A 21,451-nucleotide genomic window follows, 5' to 3' on the forward strand; every position below is an offset into this window, starting at 1 on the left:
ACATATAAAATAAATATATGTAAAACATATTTAAAATAAAACATTTTATTTTAGGAAAAAACACCCTTTGCTAAACATCTCCAGGAGACCAACAGATCATTCCAAGCTTAATACTCAGCAAAGGCCAATGCCTCCCTTCCCCGCTGTCTGTGGCTCCTGCCTTTCTTTGCAAATGTTGGGCGATTGGTGTTTTGTTCTTTGCTTCAACCACATGGATTTACAGACAGAAACTGAGGCAGAGGGTTGAAGGCACACAAGTAAGAGATCCCTGCCCTTAGTGCCTTTTTGTGCCCAAAGTTAGCATTCAAAATCCATTAAGCAGCTAAATTAGTAAGAGAATCCATAACCTTCCCATAAAACTGGCTTGAGTGAGCTCTGAAAATGATTCGCTATTCAGCTGGCCCAGAAAACCCCACAAAATCGTGCAAACCAAGAGGTTCCTTCTAAGAACACCCCAGAAACTGCCCAGGCCATCCAGGGGTTATCTGAAAGCCCCCAAGTCTCTGAACGTCACTTTGCAGGAGCGCTGCATGCGCGCCATTCTGTCCCCGGAAGGGCTCCACTTGCAGCAGTGGGACAGGTGCTCCCCCTACCCCTGCTGAAAGCTCCCCTGCTCAGTGGAACATGGACGAGGTAGCTGGGCACGGGCTGAAATGACAAACAGTGACTCTTCTACAAATGTGGACATTTATTTCAACAAAATGTGAAAAGAATACATTTGACTGATGCTCCTTGCTCATCAGGGTATGTGTCCGTCGAGTCTCAATGAGACCAGTGAAGGCTGCTTTGTGAACGAAGGGACTATGGCAATCTCAACTCGAGCAAGTCTTGGTCAGTACATCATTTCTACTCCTCTGAGCTCAGTAACCTTGCACATGGAATGGTCTGTGGCTCTTCCCGGCTGCTCTGTATGACAAAGCCTGTCCAGGGGAAGACCCACAGGGAGGCGCTCTGGGGACGGGGGAGCAGGCCGTGCAGGCTTCTAGAGAGGAACTGTATTCACTTACTGCATCATCATCATCTGGTCAAGGGGGAGACGTAAACTGAGTGTGACCCACCTGCCTCTGGAGAAACACCAGGGCAAACAGAGGGGTTTGTGGAATTTTACTAATTATGGAAAAAAATCAAAGGCCAATCCAGTTTTTACTTAAGGTGATACCAGCAGGAGTGGATGCCTCTTTCGGGACTGAACGTGGTTCCCACCTCTTCCTGCCCTCTCTGGTGGTGCTGAACGCTGGCACCTTGCACCAGGGCCGCCTGACCGAGGCTCTGCGCACCAGTGGGCAGCCAGTGACGTAGCCCGCTCCCGGGGCCACCTGCACAAGCGCTTCCCAAGGAAGGGCGGCGGGGCTCATTGTGCGCAGACTCTAGCATTAAGGCTCAAAACTGTAGTGTGTACAAAAGTATTCATACCACCGCACTAAAATGTCCTAGTGATTCATTCCCTCCTTGGTCATCAGGGACACGTGCAATTAGCTGCACCATGAGAACCGGAGGCTACACCAGCCTTGATCACCTGCCACTCTGGCTTTAGGGACACCAACAGGGGAATCCATAAACTCTTTCCTCCTCGGGTAAATGGGTTGTTGAAAATAAACTGTCTCTACCACTGATGCGGAGGCTCCTGCCGCTGGCCAGGAAGGGCCCAGTGAGCCCGGAAGACAGCAGCACCATGACAGAGTTGTAGATGATCTTAAGGTCATGTGGGTTCTCTGTTCCCTGGAAGCCTGCTCACACCGGGGAAGGCCAGTCCCTGGTGCTTAGGGCAGAGATGTCACCAGGGTCCCTTTCAGCAGCTATGGGGAGACAAGCTGTGCCTGCTGCTTGCAGACACCCCAGGAAGAGACGAGACCCAGAGGGAGGAGGGACGTCCGCTGCTAGGAGAGATGCCCTGGATATAGAGCTGAGTGACTCTGTAGGCACTAGTAACCTTTTGTAATGATCAAAGCTCCAGGCTTCATAGTTAAGTTATAATAACCTTCCAAGTCCTAAAAAAGAGAGACTATCCGGCCCACACCCTCGTGGCAAGAATAACTACTTATCGGCAAAGGAGAGGGCCATCCCCCAGGCTCCGCTTTGGCCCCGCTCAGTCTGCTGAACCTCCCACGAGGCTCCCAGCAGATCCAACAGTTGGGTTCGCAGGGACATGCAAGGTAGTGGTCGGTCAACCATCTTTCCGTTTGTTCTGAGAATCAAACCCACAGTTGAGGCCCCTAAATCAACAACAGTGACTCGGTCTTCTTCTTGGATCAGGGTTTTGCCCTCATCTTGGAGGTCCCAAGGACCTTGAAGATTTCACACTCCACGAAGAAGAAACAGGTACCTTGATGTGATTAAACCGGGAACTATTCCTCTCCTAGTGTGTACCGGGCTGAACGTGAAGGTAAAAAACAAAACGATGGACTTGAGGCTTCCTCCTGCGCCCAGCCCTCCTCTGCTGCCTATGGCTGCAGGCTCATGGGGCCAGGGGTGAGGGAGGGCTGCTGACTGCCTGACCACAACTCCCACTTCCCCGGGCTGGGGCCCAGGAGCTGTCAGGCCAGGAGCAGCAGTCCTGCTTTTGTGTAGTGAGACCTCATGGTACAGGCTTGTACCCTTCATTGCCTTCGCAGGTCCTGGCAGGGACAGAGGGCTGTAGTCACAGATAAGGTAATAAATACTGAATGGGATGGGTGTGACCGCTGGGGGCTTTGTGACCCTATATCCCAGTATGTCATGCATAACCTGAAAACGTTCAAGGGGAAGCAAAATGCCACTTGGATTCCAGTGCTGGGTCTCCTGTGCCTTCTCATTAGAGTGGTTTCAGCTGGAAGAGGCAGCTCTAGCCCTTTTCTCCAGAGGCAAGGCGGGGATGGGCAGGAGGCTTTTTCTACGTTGAAGGGGAGTCCATCGTGGAGAGGATCCGCACGATTTCTGCTCGCTGTGTGGGTGAGATGTGCTGAGTCATGTGGACGATGGAGTCCATGGCAACCTCGGGATTGGCCTGCACCAAGCTGGGGAGGAAGAGAGGGGATGGTGAAGGAGAGAGCCAGCAGTGTCTAGATGAGGGGAGCTTATGAACTGTCTGACTACATGCTGACATTTCGGCTCCCACCACACCTCATTTCTCTTCCTACGTGGAAAAAGTCCCCAGCAGCAACGCAAATACGAGATGGACGTGACATGTTTTGCTATATCAGAAAGTAAGGAATTACTTAAAAACAAAACAAAACAACAAAAGCATTGGGGGCATGTCATAAAGAAATTGGAACTAGCACAAAGGTGTTTCCACTGGCTAAATCTGGGACATTCTGGGCACCGAAGAGTGTAATAAAGAATTGCAAATTATTAAAAAAATAGAAATTCATTATTGGTGTAGATTAATGAATACCTACATGAATGGAGGAAGACAGAAGACTTTTTGCTTACAGGAGAGCTGGAGTGAGGACTGGGGAGGACACAGAGTTGGAAAGTTATCCTTCTGTAACCTCGCTGTAAAGACTGGATCAGACAAGAGCCCTCCTTGGATGCTAGATCTGGGTGGAAATCCTGATGAGGAACAGGAGATCTGCATGGTCTTTAAGCGTGTCCCCAGAGACTGACTTGGAGCAACGGGGGAAATCAGTAATGATGCAGTGGAGAAACTGAGTAACGCCTTGACCAGGTGATTCTAACACCAGGAAGGGCAGATGACAGGCTGTCTCTGCATGTGGTACCCCATGAAGGCAACTTCACGTATGTACTATTCCATGGAGAACATATAACCTGAAGCTAACCATGAGAAAACATCAGACAAAATCAAAACGAGCAATGTTTTACAAATGGTGGATCAGGGGTGCCTGGGTGGCTCAGTCATTAAGTGCCTGCCTTCAGCTCAGATCATGATCTCAGGGTCCTGGGATCGAATCCCACATCGGGCTCCCAGCTCAGTGGGGGGGGGGGGTCTGGTTATCCTTCTGCCCCTCCCCCTGCTTGTGCTCCTTCTCTCTCAAATGAATGAATACAAGTTTTAAGAAAAATGGTTTATTAGATATAAGCTTCTATCAATGTTGGGGCGCCTGGGTGGCTCAGGTCATGAGAGTGAGCCCCACATGGAGGTCTGTGCTGAGCGTGGATCCTGCCTGGGATTCTCTTTCTCCTCCTCCTCTGCTCTCTCTCAGAAAAACAAAAACAAAAACTTCTATGAATATTAAATTTACTAAAATCGATCCTATTGTGGTTACATAAGAGAACATCCATATTAGCAAATACACACTTTAATATTTGGGGTAAAGGGCCATGATGGCCATGACCTATGTGACTTATCCTTAGCAGGTATATGGGAGCATGGATCTGTGGGAAAGCAAGCACACTCAAGTGATAAAGCAGATGGGGTAAGCTGTAAAATAATGGGTCGATCAGGGTAGAGACTTGTCTTCTGCACTGACATTTACAAATGTCCCCGGCTGCCTCCACCCCCCTTGGAAGGAGAAAACTGAAAACTCTTGGCTCAGGAAGGGAGGAGGTAGTTTCCCACGACGCTGCCATGGCATCAGCTTTTCTCACAGAATCCTTCATCCAGTCTGAAGATCTGCACTTGGAGCTAAGAGTTGGGCACAGTGAACTAAGCCTTCATCTAGCAGAGATTACTAAGTGCCCTAGAGACCAGGAGCTGACAAAGAACAGTGTTTCAGGCTCTATTTTTATTGGACGGTCAACTACAGTGGTCCCAAACAGAAAAAACCCACAAAGATTGTAAGGTACCATCTCATGTTTTGTTCTTAAATCTTTGCTCCTTCCAAGGAAGCGAGCCCAATTTCTCCTACAGAAGTCCCCTGCTGCGGGTCTCACCTGCGGATCTGCTTGAGGACATAGTCTCTGCTGATGTATTTGATGTTCTCCTCGATTACTGAGCGAACGCCGTCTTCCTCGGTCAGCTGTTTCTCCAGCCACTCCACCAGATCCTTGTTATTGTCCCACACATAGGCCTGCAAACAGACGACTCTTGGTCAAACACCTGGGGCCAGGCCAGGCCGGACACCCTGATTGTTCACGATCTGGAAAGTTCATTCCAACAGCTTGCTCACTGTAAAATAGTTGGTCATGGTTCTCCACTCTAGCTGGCATTGTAGTGGAAAGAGGCCCCAGGATAGGAGCAGTCCTCATTCTCTTTCCTTCTTTTGGTTCTAGATGCCTCTTGGGCCCCTGGAGGCATCCGTGCTCACAGTCTGACTCAGGTTCTATCATTCCAGGGCTCTACCTATCCCTCAAAGGCTGAGAGAATGTAATCAGCTTATGGATTTGAGAGAAACAGTTAAAAGCCCAAATTGTTTAGTGAAGTGCTGATTGAGGGGTGCCTGCATGTGACTCTTGATCTTGTGGTTGTGAGTTCAAGACCCATGTGGGTATAGAGTTTAAAATCAACATGTGTTTAAAGGAAAAATTAAGGCGTGCCCGGGTGGCTCAGTTGGTTGAGCATCAACTCTTGATTCCTTTTTTTTTTTTTCCTTAAGATTTTATTTATTTGACAGAGACATGGTGAGAGAGAGAGCACAAGTAGGGGGAGTGGGAAAGGGAGAAGCAGGCTTCCTGTTGAGCTGGGAGCCCGCTGTGGGGCTCGATCCCAGGACCTGAGCTGAAGGCAGAGGCTTAACCTACTGAACCACCTGGGTACCCCTCCACACTTGATTTCTGCTCAAGTCATGATCTCAGGGTCATGAGATCGAGCCTGGCACCCAGCTCCATGCATGGCGCAGAGCCTGCTTGAGGGTCTCTCTCTCCCTCCTGCACTACCCCCCACTTGTATATGCACTCTCAATAAATAAAAACTAAAAAAAAAAAAAGAAATGTGTCTTTTCTGAGGAGCTCTTAAAATATGTCTCTAGGCCCTGCCAGGCTGGCAGAGGAGTTGTCTGGTTGGGGAAGTGTCAACAAGGCACAGAGGGGGAGGTCTTGCCGCTAGGGGAGAGCTAGGAGGTCAGAAACCGACCCCCCATTTTACTTTCTATGAGAATATTCCAAAGGGGCAAGGCGTCTATAACCCTGAAAATCTCAACAAACCTCCTTTTTTTCAAGATCATTTAGCTGAGTATTTCCTAGGTAGTTGACTACATAATAATTCAGGAGTGTGTTAGAAACCTAATAGCCTTCTCCTTGCTCTCTTCTCCTCTCATTTTCTTTACAAATCATTTAGGAATCGTTTTGTTAATGGTTTCCGGAAAACCAAGTACCACCATTAGGGCTCATTCATATTTATGTCATTTTGTTTGGGTAATTAAACACAAAGCTCGTCATTTAAAGGTGCGCTATCCTTCTCTGTTATCACTAACGAAGTCAAAGTCAGAATGACAATGAGTTGGGCGCTGTAATTTAATAGGTGGGTGCATTAGGGACTCTCAGAGGCTTTGAGGCTTGAGCTGTGGCTCAGGAAACCTGTACACAAGCAAGGCGCCTGAGCCATGGCTGCCGCTTCAGGATCCGTGAGGCATAGGGGTGGGTGGGGTGTGAGGGTGGGGTAGGGGGGTGGACACTGTCTTCTTCACACCCGTCAAGGGCAGTGGGGTGCGGTTTTCTGACTTTCTGTTTCATGCCTTCAAAAAGAATGCTTTCTCGCAGATTCTCACTTGCTCATCTCTGACTTAGCTGGTGAGTTAGCTGTGACTCCTCGCTTACTACATCATGTGATTGACTTCCATAGTTCGAGAAATTTTTACGCAGTCCTTCACGGTTGAAGGATTAAGGAGCCCAGGATTAAGGGTCAGCAGCGCGCCCTTCCTAGTTCTGGTATGCAGTTCTCTTTCTGGCCCCCAACATGGCCGCTCTGTTTGGCGTAGTGGCTACGGAGATGGGCTCTTCTCATCAGGGTTGGGATGGCCAAGCGGGTGTCAGCCCCAGCCCCGGTCAGGACTGTGCTGCCGTCCCCATGGCAAAGGGCAGGGAAGCGTCTGGTTATGGAGGAAAGGAGGTGCTACGTCAATCTCTATGGACAAAGTCGGGGGGTGGTGATGTTTTCCCCATAATGCGGTGGTCTTCTCTCTGGCACCCCAGCACTTGTGCACCCCACTATGGATTGGACACAGTGGTCCTCTGACCCGCTGCCACCGAACTCGGACCCTTCCAACTTTGTCGTCGGTGATTTAGACTTCTTCACAGGTTGAGGATTTATGCACATGCCCTCACTTATGCAGATTTTGGGCGTTGGAAAAAATAGTGAATGCTTCTTGGGTTTCAGAATGGGAAAAAAAAACAAAAAAACAAAACTAGATTTACCCAAGAATCCCAAAGCCTTTAGTTTAGGAGAATATTTAATACTCTTATTAATCATTTTTAATCCGTTTGCTTTTAATTAAGAAACAGCATGATGCTTTCCTATCAACATATGCCAGGGAGCAGATTAATTGTGGCTTAAGATAACTCTCCTTGATTGGTGTAATGTATTAGCTAACGAGATGCCTGCTTCTAACGGCGCTCAGACACTATGCTGGAAAGCCAGCTACCCTCTAGAGAGAACTCTTCTGCCTTCCCCTCCCACAGCCACAGAATATGCTAGGTGTTTAAATGAAACATTTAAAAAGTTCCTAGACAGGATTAAGGCAACACATTCCAAGTTTTGGAATTGTTGCTCTAAAATCTCCTCTTTGAAGACATGGCTCCACGCATGAAAGATCTGCTGTTTGCTCAAAATAGGACAACTGGATGACAGCCACTGAGCCAAAGCTCAGTAAAGTTTCCCTCCCGGCGTAGTACACCAAGGCGAAGTGGTCACAACTCCTAGTTGACAGCACCTGGAGCGAAAACAAACAAATGGAAGCATCCACGGTGCCAGGGGGTTTTCCTAACGGGCTAGGAGGGTTTCAGGTACGCCGAGGCCTAACCACATGCACCGGGAACAGCAAGGCTCCCAACCAAGGAGTTAGGGAGGCTATGGGTCCTTGTCTGCCCTCCTAGAACAGAGATGTAAGACTCATCATTCCAGCCATCCGGAAGGACAGGCCAACCCTATTCCCCGAAAGAAAGCCATTATCATTTTCCTCCTTAAAATTATAAAATCATGGCTGATTATTCCAAGCATTCCAGTGTGGATTTTAAAAGCCAGTGTGAAATGCTGGGCTGCTAATCTCATGACAGGCCTGGGCTCATAAGTCACCTGCCTCACACTCCTCCCAATCAGAACATTCTAATACCAATAAAGTATTGATAGTTAAACATCACAATGTTGGCCTTACAATACATGTTCAGCGGATGCTTTATCTTTCTCTGCATCAGTGGATAAGTATCTCAGGCACTACGCCATTTCACTAATTGTATGTAGTAATTAGTCTATCGCACAAAATCTAAATGACCTGTTTAGAAAGTTTCCTTTCAAAGTATTGGATAGCTGTTAAGTCCTCCTTATTCAGTGTACAGGAGGGCCAGAGAGTGACCAGGGCACAGTCTGATGGATGTGAGTCCCGATTACCATGCCCTGTAAATAACTCATCTTGTGGGCTAGCTGGAGACCCCTCCAGCAATGTGATTCTTTTTTTCTGAGGCTTTGGAGTAAAACAGCAAACAGCCATGTGGGATGGGGCGGCCTGTGGACCCCGTCTCCTCAGCTGGCTCCAGGCGCAGCCCTACCAGGGCCAAAAAGTGTTTTCCAGGTTCTGCCTTCCCTCCTCCTTCCCAGGCCTGAAATTAGAAGTCTGGTGTACAAGACTTGTCCAGGGGTAGCTTGAGGCCGGGTTTTGGGGACTGGGGAAATCCAACAACCCTATCAATGGTGCTTTTACCTCTGTCATCCTTATAAGGCCTCCACTGACTGACCATCTCGTTTGGAAATCCAGAGTAAGAGTGAAGGGGTTGTGAAGGGTCTGGATCGTAAGAACATGCTGGCACCCCAGACTGTGGGCAAGTCAGAGCAAGTCGCATCAGAGGACACGTACTGAGAATGGACCGTGCCCACAGCTCCCGCCACAATCAGGAAGTCACACATCTATAGCTCTTAGCTCAGCACACATCAGAGGGTAAACTGAGCTGAGAAGAGCAAATGGGCATCATTTGAGTGTTTACTGAGTGCTAGGCATCGGCTTCCATGCCTTCTTTATCATGTCATTTAAAACTCACTGGATCCCGTGAAAGAAACATTATCTCTATTTTACAGAGGAAGGGACGAGGCTTAAATAAGTATCATGTCCAAGCCGGCCAGGCTGGGATGTGCCATGTTCGTGACATTCTGAATACCATGTTCTGCTCTAGGCCCCACGCCACGCAGAGTCTCATCTCAGTTGTTACTACTGAGGCTTGGTGGTGGGGGGGATCAGTCTTTGAAATACCACATACTCAGACTATGGGTCTGAGAATCAAGACCGAGAACCTACACACACAACAGATGCACACCGTGTTCCTATGACCCGACTTAAACCCAAGTTCTTGGTACCATTTCCGGCGAGCTGCAGTGATGCTCTGCTTCCGTCTGCAGTGAAGCCCTGAACCATAAACCTTACGATTTCCTACAACAGGACTGTCCCAGTGGGTTCCAACAGAGTCCTGTGACTCCTGGGAACAGATTCCTCTACGGGAAACAAAAGACTTGCCTTGCTAAGTTATAGAGCATCACGGTGTCTTCAAATTTCCTGTCCCTCAATCTCTTTCTTCAGGATTAAGATTTAAAAGAGAGAAACAAAAACACAAATTCTCTGGGACAAAACACACAGCATGGCTCATAGACTCCTATCACCAAACACCTTTCCCTGCTAGTAACCGTGGTGAGGATCAGAGGGTCACTTCCTGGTGTAAAGCCAAGGTCCAGACTCTGCCGGTGTTTGCACTTGAGACCCCGTGCACAGTATCTATCACTGTTTGAAGAACCAAGGCATGTGTGTATGTGTGTGACATTTTTAAGGTTTGCAGCCAGTCCCCCGTACAAAGCTGCCTCTGTGCCTGCCCTACAGAGGCCACACCGACGGCTTGTGAACTGTGCAACACTTTCTTCTCTCAAGGGCGCTACAGATCTTATCAGCCACCCCGCGCTCCACTCGTCCTGCTGAGCCTGCAGAATATGGAAGGAGGTTTCAAAGCCACATCCTAGCATCACTGCCCTTCCTCCCTCCTCGGCTGCCCTCCTGGACTAAAGAGCTCAAGAGAATGTGGTTTTCTGTGGATGGGAGGGAGGGGATAGCCTTAGTGCCTGGGTAGGGTTGGTTCCCAGGGCTTCAGGCAGCCTCCGCCTGCCCTCGGGGACTGGGGCTGTCTCTGGCAGCTAGAGTCGGTACGTACGTAGCCCACTGTTCTCCATCTCATAGAGATGGCAAGGACCTGCTTCTCTGGACGCACCGTCCCCTGGCTCTGGGATGCTAAGGAACCACTGAAGGGCCGAGCCACTCACTTCATGTTCGGAGAGAAGCTATTCCTTCTCCTCATCCTTGTGCTTACTGAGGCCGTGCACGTCCATTACTGACTAATGTGGTAGGAAGGCGGTGCGGGCCTCTCCTGGCCACACACACACACACACATACTCCATTTACCTAGCCGGCCACTCTTAACTGTAGAACAACCTCTTATTTTACACTTGCGTGACTTTCAATGCCAACTTCCACTAGAAGCTGCCAGTAGCCACTGACAAAATTGTCTCACTCAATTATGATGCCACAGACTGACCTTAACCTGAACCAGGTGTCACATAAGGCTGCGCTTGCCCGCTGCACATCTGAAATATTTATCTAAAGAAGCTTTTCAGTCGTAAAGAAGTGGGGAGGCTTAACACAGAGGTGAATCTTAGAAGCACCCAGATTCACTGGCTTTAACAATGACGGCAGATCTTGGGAGTTCCTTCTTGAGAACAGTCAGCAGAGGCGTCAAGCAACGCTTTGCAGGAAGAGGCTGAAGGGCCCGCCCTCCCTCAGCGCGCTAACCCAGGAGGCACCCAATGTTCTGACCAGAACAGCCACCAGGAAAAGACAGTTTCGGCACATAGAACCAATATTTTGATAAAATAAATATATGACATGTATGATTTACTTTTAACCCATATAATAACTACCAATAAAGGTCCATTTCTTTTTCTTAGTATAAGTAAACAGAGAAATAAAAGTTCCAACTCCTTCCTCCCATCCTCTCATGGACTGTGTTGTGTAGCCTATAATTCCAGGGGCAAATGCTGGTATCTGGTCAACCTGGGCTCAGACCCATCCCATCTTGGGGCCAGAGCACCAGGGACAAGCTCACTCACTGTGTGGGGAGGAAACAGGACTCAAGCCTATAGGCTTCCCTTCCACTTTTGCCTTTAGAGGCCTAGGGGTCCTCACGTTGGGGTTAAGGAGCGGAGCACAAAGGCATCTACCTACCTTCACAGTTCCCTCCACCTCCACAAACCAGCGCCGTAACATGGCCTGGATCTGACCATCGGTCAGCTCTGGGTTGGCATTGTGGATTTTCTTTTTGACCAGGTCCTCCAGCAGGAGACGCCTCAGTCGCCAGTAGAAGAAAGTCCGGGATGTTTTCCAGTCCAGGATATCCTATGTTCAGATAAGAATAAGCTTAGTCACCTCAGCCCTAATCCCTGCTCAGTGCCCACTCCAGAGGGAGCTCCACAGGCACAAAAACCTATTCTTTAGCAAGCCCTCAGAGGCTTGACACTGGCCAGGACTGTAGCACCTGCCACTGTCTCCCCAGCTCAGAGCTACAGTTCCCTACCCAGAGCACAGCACATGGCCAAGGGCCTCACTAATGTGAGCTCCACGTGTGCCTGAGATGTTCTGGGAGGACCTGTGACTCTCCAGATGATGAGACAGTGAGGAACTGGTCTGGAGCAGAATGGCTCCAACAACTTGCACACAGATCCAATGTGACTTGACTGCTGCTGGAACCCAGGCACCGGGTCCGCAGCCTGATGACCACCGGAGCAGTTGTTCGTAGAAGAGGGTCATGAGACGCAGTCTCCCACCAGTGAAATGGAACTTGCCTTCTGAGGAGTGTAGAGTCATGTAAATCAGAAATTGTTTTGGGATAACAGATAACACAAAAAAGGGAAAAGTCTCTCCAAAAAAACCTGAAAATGGTTTGATTTGCACCAGCTGTTTTAACCCACCCCTAACAGCTTTCTACTTGCGAGCCAGTGTGTAGGAGACACATGCCCGCCGCTCGCAGGGCTCTGACATGTCAGGAGAAGTGGCAGCCACCGTACTTACGTTAATAACACCCTTCTCCTGCATCCGGCCCGGTGTGTCGTGCAAGTCAGCAAACTGCACGGCTACCTGATGGTAAATGGGAATTAGGAATTCCTCCCGCTCCTTCAGCTTGTTTTCCAGCTCCTTCCGCTCTGCTGGGCTGAGCTCTGGGGTGCCTGCAATTAAGCAAACCTGCCCGTCACACTCTGTGCTGACCCGGAGTCTCTCTTCCGCGGTCACAGGAAGCTCGGAAGCACCCCTCCTCCCTCTGTGGCCTGGCTCTCCATGCTCTTCACCACCGCTTTACTGAGTAACAGAACTCTGTGAGATGCCAGACTGGTCCTTATCTTGCCATGGGGAAACCACATGTCCTCCTTTTGCTGTGGAGGTCACAACTGTAAAAGCAGCCACAGGAGTCCCTTCTCTCCAGGTCCTTCTCTGAGCGGGCACCAGCAACTGCATGGGGGCCCATGTCTCCTGCATCGTCTTACAGCCTGATGGCCAGGCCCCTCCTTCCCACACATGATTCCATGCCTGGGCCTGACTGACCAGCATTTGCGCAGCCGGACCATTCTGCACGTGGGACAGGGGAGGGGAGCAGTCCCTACACCTTCAGGTCCAGACCAGCAGCGCCTTCTCCCATGTCCACTCACCCAAGGACTCCTAAAGTGGCAGCTGCTATAACTGCACAATCTCTAATCTCAGGCTGGAAAACTCTTCAACTGACATCAGTAGCATATAGTCTAATGAGAGCCAGACCTGTGTGTCTCCTGCCAGCTCAGCAGATTAGATTAGCCAGCTTCCTAGTCAACACCTGGGCTCCTACTTCCAGAGCCAACCCCTGACCAGACTGATAAAGACATTCTAGTTCTTAGGCTAAAAGTGAAGGAAGAGGGGAGAAGAGAAAGCTAGTTCGCAAATCCCATCTGGACCACTGAGCTTCTAAGCACACAGCACCCTCACTCAACAGATTCCTCTAAGGAATCTGGAATTCCCTGTAGCAGGGAGGACCCCTGCCTGCCCGCCCTCCCCCCCCCCCCCCCATCTTCAATCAGTGGTCTCCCAGTAGAGGTGCTGCCATGTTAGGCTTTCTTCCTAATTGCTCTCTGAATGGGACTTGTAATCAATACCACAAATTTAGCTGCCTGCCTAGTAAAGAGGAATAAGTCTAGCTGAAGGAGCTATAGGTGACAGCCCCTGGTGTTGGCGACAACCTGAAATGCTTTGTCACCAAAGCTGACAAATAAATACATGACCACAGGTGATGGGCTGGAGAAGAGAAAGGTCTATTTCAAGCATGTCTGTCTGGGAACAGGCCTTGCTCTTTATGCCACTATGAATCATATGACATAAACAGCCTTGGGCTGCTGAGTGAGCCGTAAGTATTCTAGATAAACACATGTTAATAGAACAGGGATGAAGCCACAGCACCCAGTTTTATGAGGTTTTTTAGATGCCCACCTCCACCTCCTTTTTTTTTTTTTTTTAAAGCCCATCACTACTTGAAAACCACAAGGAAGAGAGCTGATGGCTATGTCTTCCTGGGCGCTCCCATAGAGGGCAATCACACTGGGGCCCTAACATGCAGCAACCTTCTCTCCATGCCATGCAGAGCAGGGCTGTGGGATAGGATGAAGGCCCATCCATTCTGGGGTGGATCTGCCTAAAGAGCCGACGGGAGGAGCGCCAACTGATGCCTTCGGAGATGAGACTATCTCAGTAGTCTCCTAGACAGGGAAGCAAACATTTTTCCTTCTCTAGTAAGAGGAACTGGGGCTGTGAAGCTGGGGCAGGAAAAACAGAAGATGAGCCTGGCTGCCATAAAAAGCAAGAAAGCACTCAAGTGACTGACTCAAGTTAAAAGGACACAGGAGCCAGTTTGAACGTATTCCCACTGGCCAAATCTGGGACAGTCTGAGCATCAAATTTATCAAAATAGGATGATGATATTAATTACCAGAATATTTATGGAATGAAATAGCCTGAGAGTCCATTCTAATATAAATAATTAAATGGGGGAAAAGGGAAGGGAAAGTTCTCCCTTCCAGCAGAATAATAATTAATAGACATAGAAGGAATGATGGAATTAGAAAATCACCATTTTGAGGTGCCTGGGTGGTTCAGTGGGTTAAGCCTCTGCCTTCGGCTCAGGTCATGATCTCAGGGTCCTGGGATCGAGCCCCACATTGGGCTCTCTGCTCAGCAGGGAGCCTGCTTCCCCCTCCCCCTCTACCTGCCTCTCTAACTGTGATCTCTTTCTGTCAAATAAAAAAGAATAAAAAGAAAAGAAAAGAAAATCACCATTTCACCACCATCACAGCAATTGATTCTGCCAAGAATTACCAATGTGTACTAAAAACTACTGGGTGAGAGTTTGATGAGGAATGGAATATTTACATCATCTCAAAGTATCTCCTCATAAATTATAAGTGAACAAAACCTTAAACAAGTAATCACAATTACCATCACCAAGAATAGGACAACCTGACATATGCCTCCTGATATGATGTCCTGACCATAAATAACACTCGGCAATATTCCTGCCAAAAATACATTATCTGGATTTAACCATGGGGAAATACAAAACAAACCTAGACTGAGGACCATGCTACAGAATAGGGGCCTGAGGTATCTGGCTGGCTGGGTTGGTAGAGCATGTGACTCGATCTCAGGGTTGTGAGTTTAAGCCCCATGTTGGGTGTGAAGATTACTCAACTCAGAGGGTTTGCAGAAACTGTGTGTGTATGTGTATAGAGTGCAGAGGCAAGCACATGTACATGAACACACAGAAAATGATAATGCAAATGGGACAAGATATTACCAACAGGTAACTCTGAGAAAAAGGCATCAGAAGTCCTTTGTACTATTCTAGTCACTGTTCGGTGAAACTGTATCAAATGGAAAGTTAAAAAATAAGCCAAGCTAAAAAAAAAGTTTTTCCTGGCTCCCTGATGCCAAAAATCAGAAGCCAAAGTTAATATTTGTGGGGTACAGGGCACCATTCTAAAGTGCTTCGTATCTATTAACTCGCTTAATCCTTACACAACCTCAAAGCTGGTATTCTTGCTGTCTTCATCTTACAGGTGAGCAAACTGAGCCACTGAGAATTTATGTAACTCACCAAGGTCACAAAACCAGGAAGGGGCAGAGCCAGGTCTCAGGTACAGCAGTGTGGTACCCTGAAGACTTGGGGCAGAGGACAAGGAAGTGCTTCAGTAGCAGAATCTCGTTCATTTCAGGAAAGGCTCAATGATGATGGCAGATGGCTGGCTGATACAGCTGAATTTCCATCTTAGTCCCATTCCATAACTGATACCAAGACAACGCTTCTAACAATGCCTGCTCTGTAGGATCAATTTCCTGGGCATGTCTAGTATTTTTAAGATTTTATGTATTTATTTGAAAGAAGATACAGAGCACGAGCAGGGGTAGAACAGACTCCCCACTGAGCAGGGAGCCTGATTTGGGGCTTGATCCCAGGACCCTGGGACCATGACCTGAGCTGAAGGCAGATGTCCAACTGATTGAGACACCCAAGCACCCTGTCCTAATTTTTTGGTAAACATTGATCATATTTACCACATTACATTTAAAGTGTCTGTTTATGAGATTACTTCTTCAATCAGTCATGTCTGTCAAACCATTTCTTTATACCCCAAGTCCCTAATACAGAGTGTGGCCTATAGCATTACTCACTAAATATTCCTCCTCTGACTTTCTTTACATTCCACTTGATATGAACACAGTGTCATGCAGATTTGGCTGCCCTGTTTCAGAACACCCAAATGAAGTGTTGTTACATGAGGCCAGACCTGGTTCCTTGACTGCCAGGGTGAAACAGAAATGTTTACTTCACTCTGAGTAAGCAGTCATCTCTCTATCAAACAAGAAAGCAGTGACTTTAGGCTCATTCATTACAGTGATCCAAGAACTTGTCCTTCTGATGCTACTGGGAAGTGTTTAAAAGTTCATGTAGATGGTTTCTTTGACATGGGACCTGACAGGCACAGCCTTTCTCTCCATAGCCCTTGCCCCCCTCCCCGACCTTGTTTTCCACTCTTTAGTCTAAGGCGGCCCATGACTTAGAAATTATGCACACTTCTCATGAAGGGCAGAGTGCTTGGTGTCCTCTGAGAGTCACCTGAATGCATGTTTTACTCCTTAATCAAACAGTACATCTGCACTTGGGAGAGCATGCTGTTCACTCTTGGGTTGTAGCAATAGGCCAGACTCTAAGTCTGGAGCCACATTCAGGTGCGGTGCTGTTCAGGGAGGGGACCAGTTGTGCGGTGGGACTAGTTTTGCAACACTTCTGTACTGGTTGCCAAGCAGTCACGGTCCTGAGCACTGTGAGCAATCACTTCCCACCCTGGGAACTCGGGCCACTCTTGTTCCCAACACTAAAACCTGCTGGGTCCCTGAAACCTGCTGGGCAGGCCCAAAATTTGAGGGTGGCTCCTCGTGTTCCTGTGAGATCAAATGAACACCGTAGCAGTTTTCCCAGCCAGGGATAGGGGATGGCAGGACCAAGGATACGGATGAATAGGAAGTTCCAGACCTTTAGAACATCCTCTCTCTGGGTAAACAACCAACACTATGCTTATATATGTGTATACCTGTACCATATACAATGCAGACCGTTTACTGAGCACTTCCTATGTGCCAGGCACCACACTTACTGCTTTCAGGATCACACAGCTTGTAAGTCACCATGCACAATTCAGACCTAGGTCTGGCCAGCTGTTAACACTGCTGCCAAGCTGCAGGCCTCAGTGTCACTGAGCGCTTTCCAAGTTGCTTCATATACATCACCTCTAACCCTTTATAACAACCCAACCTTACAGACAGGGCATCTATTTTACAAATGAGAAAAACCAAGGCTCTGAAATGTAAAGTTACTTGCCCAAAGGCATCCAGCTCTTATGTAGCAAAGTCAGGATTTACACTTGGTTATCTCCAAGGCTTGTGTTCTTCCACATGAAATGGCATCAACAGCAGCTCAAGCAGGTGTCCTGGCAGTGGCCACAGATGGGCAGATCAGCTGGAGAGTTTAGTTCATTGTATGAGGAAAGTAGTTAAAAGCACAGCTCAGGGGGCACCTGGGTGGCTCAGTAGGTTAAACCTCTGCCTTCAGCTCAGGTCATGATCTCAGGGTCCTGGGATCGAGCCCTGCATCAGGCTCTCTGCTCAGCAGGGAGCCTGCTTCCCCTTCTCTCTCTGCCTGCTGCTCTGCCTACTTGTGACCTCTCCATCAAATAGATAAATAAAGTCTTCTTTTAAAAAAAAAAAAAGCACAGCTCAGCACTGGGTGCAAAGGGGGAAGACTTCTGGGCTTAGGAGTACAGCATCCTGGAAACAAGGTCTTGGCTTTACCAAGTTGGAGGGAGAAACAGGGCTGGCTCCTGGACTAACAAAGGTCTTGTCTACCCAGACAAGCTATTCCAGAGCTTTAAAAGAGTAACAACAAACACCTGCAATGATGGGGCACCTGGGTGGCTCAGTGGGTTAAGCCTCTGCCTTCAGCTCAGGTCATGATCCCAGGATCCTGGGATAGAGCCCTACATCGGGCTCTCTGCTCAGCGGGGAACCTGCTTCCCAGTCTCTCTCTGCCTGTCTCTCTGCCTACTTGTGATCTTCATCTTTCAAATAAATGAATAGATTTAAAAATCTTTTAAAAAACAAAAACAAACAAACAAAAAAACCACCTGCAATGCTCTGGCCCTCCTGAGACTAGGAAGATCACAGAACATTCCCCCAAAGTTTGCCTTGTTTGATTCCTTCCTTAATGCCTCTGATCGCAGTTCAAGACCTGCCTTTAAAAAAAGCATCAAAGCAAGGAACAGAAGTAGAGGATGTGTGTATTTTAAAAAGCACATGAGAAAGTTAAGGATATGTGTGCTTTAAGTTGGGGGAGAAAAGGTTTGCTAAATTTTATTTTCTAAAAATAAAAGGCTGCTCTTAAGCTAGTTAGACCCTTGTATAGCACACTGAAGGCCCCTCTCTCCTTGTACAGCAAAGCAGCCAGCCCTGGTAATGATTTAGGGGAGATTAACAAATATGTCAATGTCTATTTTCTGCTTAATTTAAAAGCGGTGTCTATAAAGATTTTTGACTTCTGAACCCTGTTCTCCTGAAAGAAAGAAGGTAAGAATGAGGAGGGGGATAAAGAGTGATTATCCTATCATCGATCGTTTGTCAGGAGCATTTCTTATTCACTGGACTATTGTAAAAAGCTAAGCTCTCGATCAATCCTGTAAGCTCCCTGTACAATTAAATATCTTGGAATGGTTTTCTTTCTTTTCTGGCCAGATTGCAGGGCCTCAGGGTTTTTAGGAAAGCAAGTCGTTGTGTGCATGTGCGAGTGTGTTTAAGAATATGCTACAGGGAGGAAAGTCATTCTTTTTCTAGAATCCTACTTTAGGAAAAGGCTGAAATGGGAGAAGAAAGGTAGGTTACTCCCATCTCTTCCCTCCCAAAATAAAAAGTCCCCATGAATTCCTAAAAATCCAACCTTAGAGTTAAAAACACTTTAAAGAGCTGAATCCAGAAGGGCAGTACTAGTCTGATCAAATGAGAGCTGTTACTCTGCTAGAAATGTTGAAGTACCTCTTCTCTCCTTTAATCCTCGCAAACACCCTCCAAGATGGCTGCCTTATAGATGAGAAAACTGAGGCACTAAAACGGGGCAGTAACGTGCCCAAGGCTTTGAAGCTAGGACACCGTGGAGCGGGGATCTGGGCTTAGAGACTCTGGCTTCTGAACCCATCAGTTTTTATTTTTAAAATTTCCCCCAGAGTGGGGTGCACGGTTCCTGGAAGTATGGCAACAGCAGGTCGACAAGTGCAGTGGATGGGAGTGAGCTCCTCTTCGGTCTCCTACTTCCAAAAATCCATTTAATACATTGTCCTCGGATAGAGGGCGTATCAGATATTAAACTGATAAGAAAAGATACTATACTTGATCTTAGCCAAAAGGCCAAGAAGCAATGTAGAGCCAATGCCCTTTAAATGAAACAAGTTAAATTGACCCACAAGTGTCCACAGGGCACTGGCCTGTCAGGTGTTCCCAGGGCCAGGATATAATGAAAAGCCACATCTCTCCTCCATGGGGTCAAAGCTGGAGAGAAGCTTCCGAGGAGGGAGCTGATTTCTGTAGCAGGAGGTGTTTTTTTTAACCTAGCCATGACTCTGAAGGAGGGCAGGAGGGGAGCCTCACCCTGTGGACAGGCACATCACATCCCATGGTGGAGGATTTGGGGGGAGGGGTGAGACCTTCAAAGCTTAGAATAAAAATCAGGCTGGTAGGCTGAAAATTCTCTACTCAGCCAAAGGCACTAGGTGACCTTGCAGAAATCTCTTTTCTGTGCTCAGTTTCTCATTTATGTAACAACAATCCTAAGCTGGTGAAGAGGGAAACTGTTTTATAAAAGAATATGATTTTAAAGTGCTTTTTATTTTTTAGTTATACTAAGAAGCCTATGTAAATTTAAACCCAATTTCAACTTTTATGGGCCCTTCTTCCTTCTCTTAAGAAAGCAATTTGCTTTGATTGGTTAAATACTTATGAAGCTAAAGAAAAGGATGAGACCACCCTCCTCACTCAGCTCCAGAATATCTCAGACCCGTACCTCAATTTTGAGACTGAAAAATCAGCATAAAAAAGACTGGAATCTTATTAAGATTAAGAAGTACAAACACAAGTAGCTGTTTAAAAGATCTGTGTAATCACATTTTCAACGTTAAAAGAAATTCCTCTGTAAAGATGGTAAGATAGGGAGAAAAAAAAAAAAACCTTGCAAAACGATTTCTGTATCCATCACAGGTGTGCCTTTCTTTACACAAAAGCATTCTGGAAAAACTGTGTAAATCAGATCCTGTTTTAAATGCCTTAAGGGAGCTATTTAGAAGGAACCCTGCAGTGAATCCTTTGGTAAAGCAAATAATCCTTTTGTAATGGGAATAATTTCTCCCAATGTATCTAGTTTTTTTTTTAAATCCCATTTTCATATATCTGCTTTTCTTCAAAGGGACCACACCTATCTAAATATACAGCTGCATTTGCATATTGATTTTAATAGCAACCCTCTCTGGGATGTTTAACCGTAGGTTCCTTGCAATGGTGTTAGTGCTCTGCTGTTCGTATTTTTAAAAATCATTACAGTAAACCCAAAGATTTCCAAATAGGAATCAAAGAATCTGTTATTCCCCCCTTCAGCCCTGTGCCCCCATGCAGACAGTCCACATAAGAGTCAGGAAGCCGCACAGAATTCTCTGAATTCTCGAGGCAGTTAAGTCTCAAAGTCTTTACTATTTTCCTTTCCTTAGTTGCTCCTTTCCCTCCGCCAGCCCGACCCCCTGCCCCTCCAGTTCTAGCAGGTCAAGGAATGGGGCTCTGGGTCAGCTGGGGACAGGCGAGGAACAGGGTCTCTCAGACATATTCTGATGACAGCCCCGAGGCAGAAAGAAGCTTAGGTTCAGTCCAACAAAATGCCAGCCAGGTCTCTCCATCTGACAGAACTGTGAACCACTGCTTCCTGGGATGAGGCAAGCCCAGGTGCTTTGATAAATACAACCAGATGAATGGAACAGACCAAAAGAGCCCCTTCTCCTCCCCAGAAAACGCTGTCACTGCTACACCATATTGCATCAAACCAAAGAACTTCCGAATCAGTGTGATGAGGTGGGTGGTAAGCTGCTGCTCATTCAGGGAAAGAGGCACCTGTCTACCCCAGGGCCCAGGGCTTGGACGGCGATGGTGCCAAGTGAGGACACTGTGTGTTCAAGAGGTGACTGGGCAAGAGGCCACTTCCCACGCATTAGGACCAGAAGTAATTTCCCTTCTGACTTTGCAGGCAAGGATGCTGCCTTCTGACTCAAACAAGCGACTCTAGCTCTTTTCAGCTTACAACATCTTGAAGATGGACACAACTGATGGAAAAGCATACATAGCTCAGGTACTTTGATCACTTCTGCCAGAAAACCAGCTTAACCCCTGAATCCCCTTAACCCAAGGAAGTGTCCTTTTCCTGTTATCTGGCTGCTTAAAAGAAAAGGCTTGGGAGGCAGGCATTCCCATAGATGTCTCCAGGCACATTTACCCTCACGGGGTAACAGCAACCCTCTCTGGTTAAATACTTATGGGAAGCCACAATACTCACTCTGCCCCCAGGAAGCCTTGGGTAGAGGGGTATGCTGGGCAGAAGGGCCAGGCATGAGCAAGCACAGTGCCCAGCCAGAGCTGCCCTTGCCTGTGTCAGACCGTCCCTCTCAGGGCTCCATGTGGGAACAGCTGGGCTGCTGCATGGCAGGTGCCCAGCCGGCTGGGAAGAGGCCCACGTTCGAAATGTGTGT

At 47.7% G+C, this 21,451-nt stretch overlaps 1 protein-coding gene and 1 non-coding gene across 9 annotated transcripts in view; both read right to left on the bottom strand.

Annotated features, from left to right (window-relative positions):
- Positions 1–668: 668 nt before the first annotated feature.
- ACACA (acetyl-CoA carboxylase alpha) overlaps positions 669–21,451 on the bottom strand; it is a 283,911-nt gene continuing 263,128 nt past the window's right edge. For all 8 annotated transcript variants that reach the window (XM_004747175.3, XM_004747176.3, XM_004747174.3 and 5 more), the window contains 4 exons: positions 12,123–12,277; positions 11,280–11,450; positions 4,810–4,946; positions 669–2,993 (listed from right to left, as the gene is read on the bottom strand). In XM_004747175.3, coding sequence (XP_004747232.1) covers positions 2,870–2,993; positions 4,810–4,946; positions 11,280–11,450; positions 12,123–12,277 — 587 coding nt within the window. In that variant the 3' untranslated portion in view covers positions 669–2,869. The remainder of the gene's footprint in view (positions 2,994–4,809; positions 4,947–11,279; positions 11,451–12,122; positions 12,278–21,451) is intronic.
- On the bottom strand, positions 18,897–19,088 carry LOC123389208. Its single transcript, XR_006603806.1, has one exon. It is a non-coding gene; the product is annotated as a U2 spliceosomal RNA (small nuclear RNA).

Source organism: Mustela putorius, unplaced genomic scaffold (assembly GCF_011764305.1).
Source record: "Mustela putorius furo isolate JIRA1106 unplaced genomic scaffold, ASM1176430v1.1 tig00003962_pilon_pilon_pilon, whole genome shotgun sequence".
Classification (NCBI taxonomy): Eukaryota; Metazoa; Chordata; class Mammalia; order Carnivora; family Mustelidae; genus Mustela; species Mustela putorius.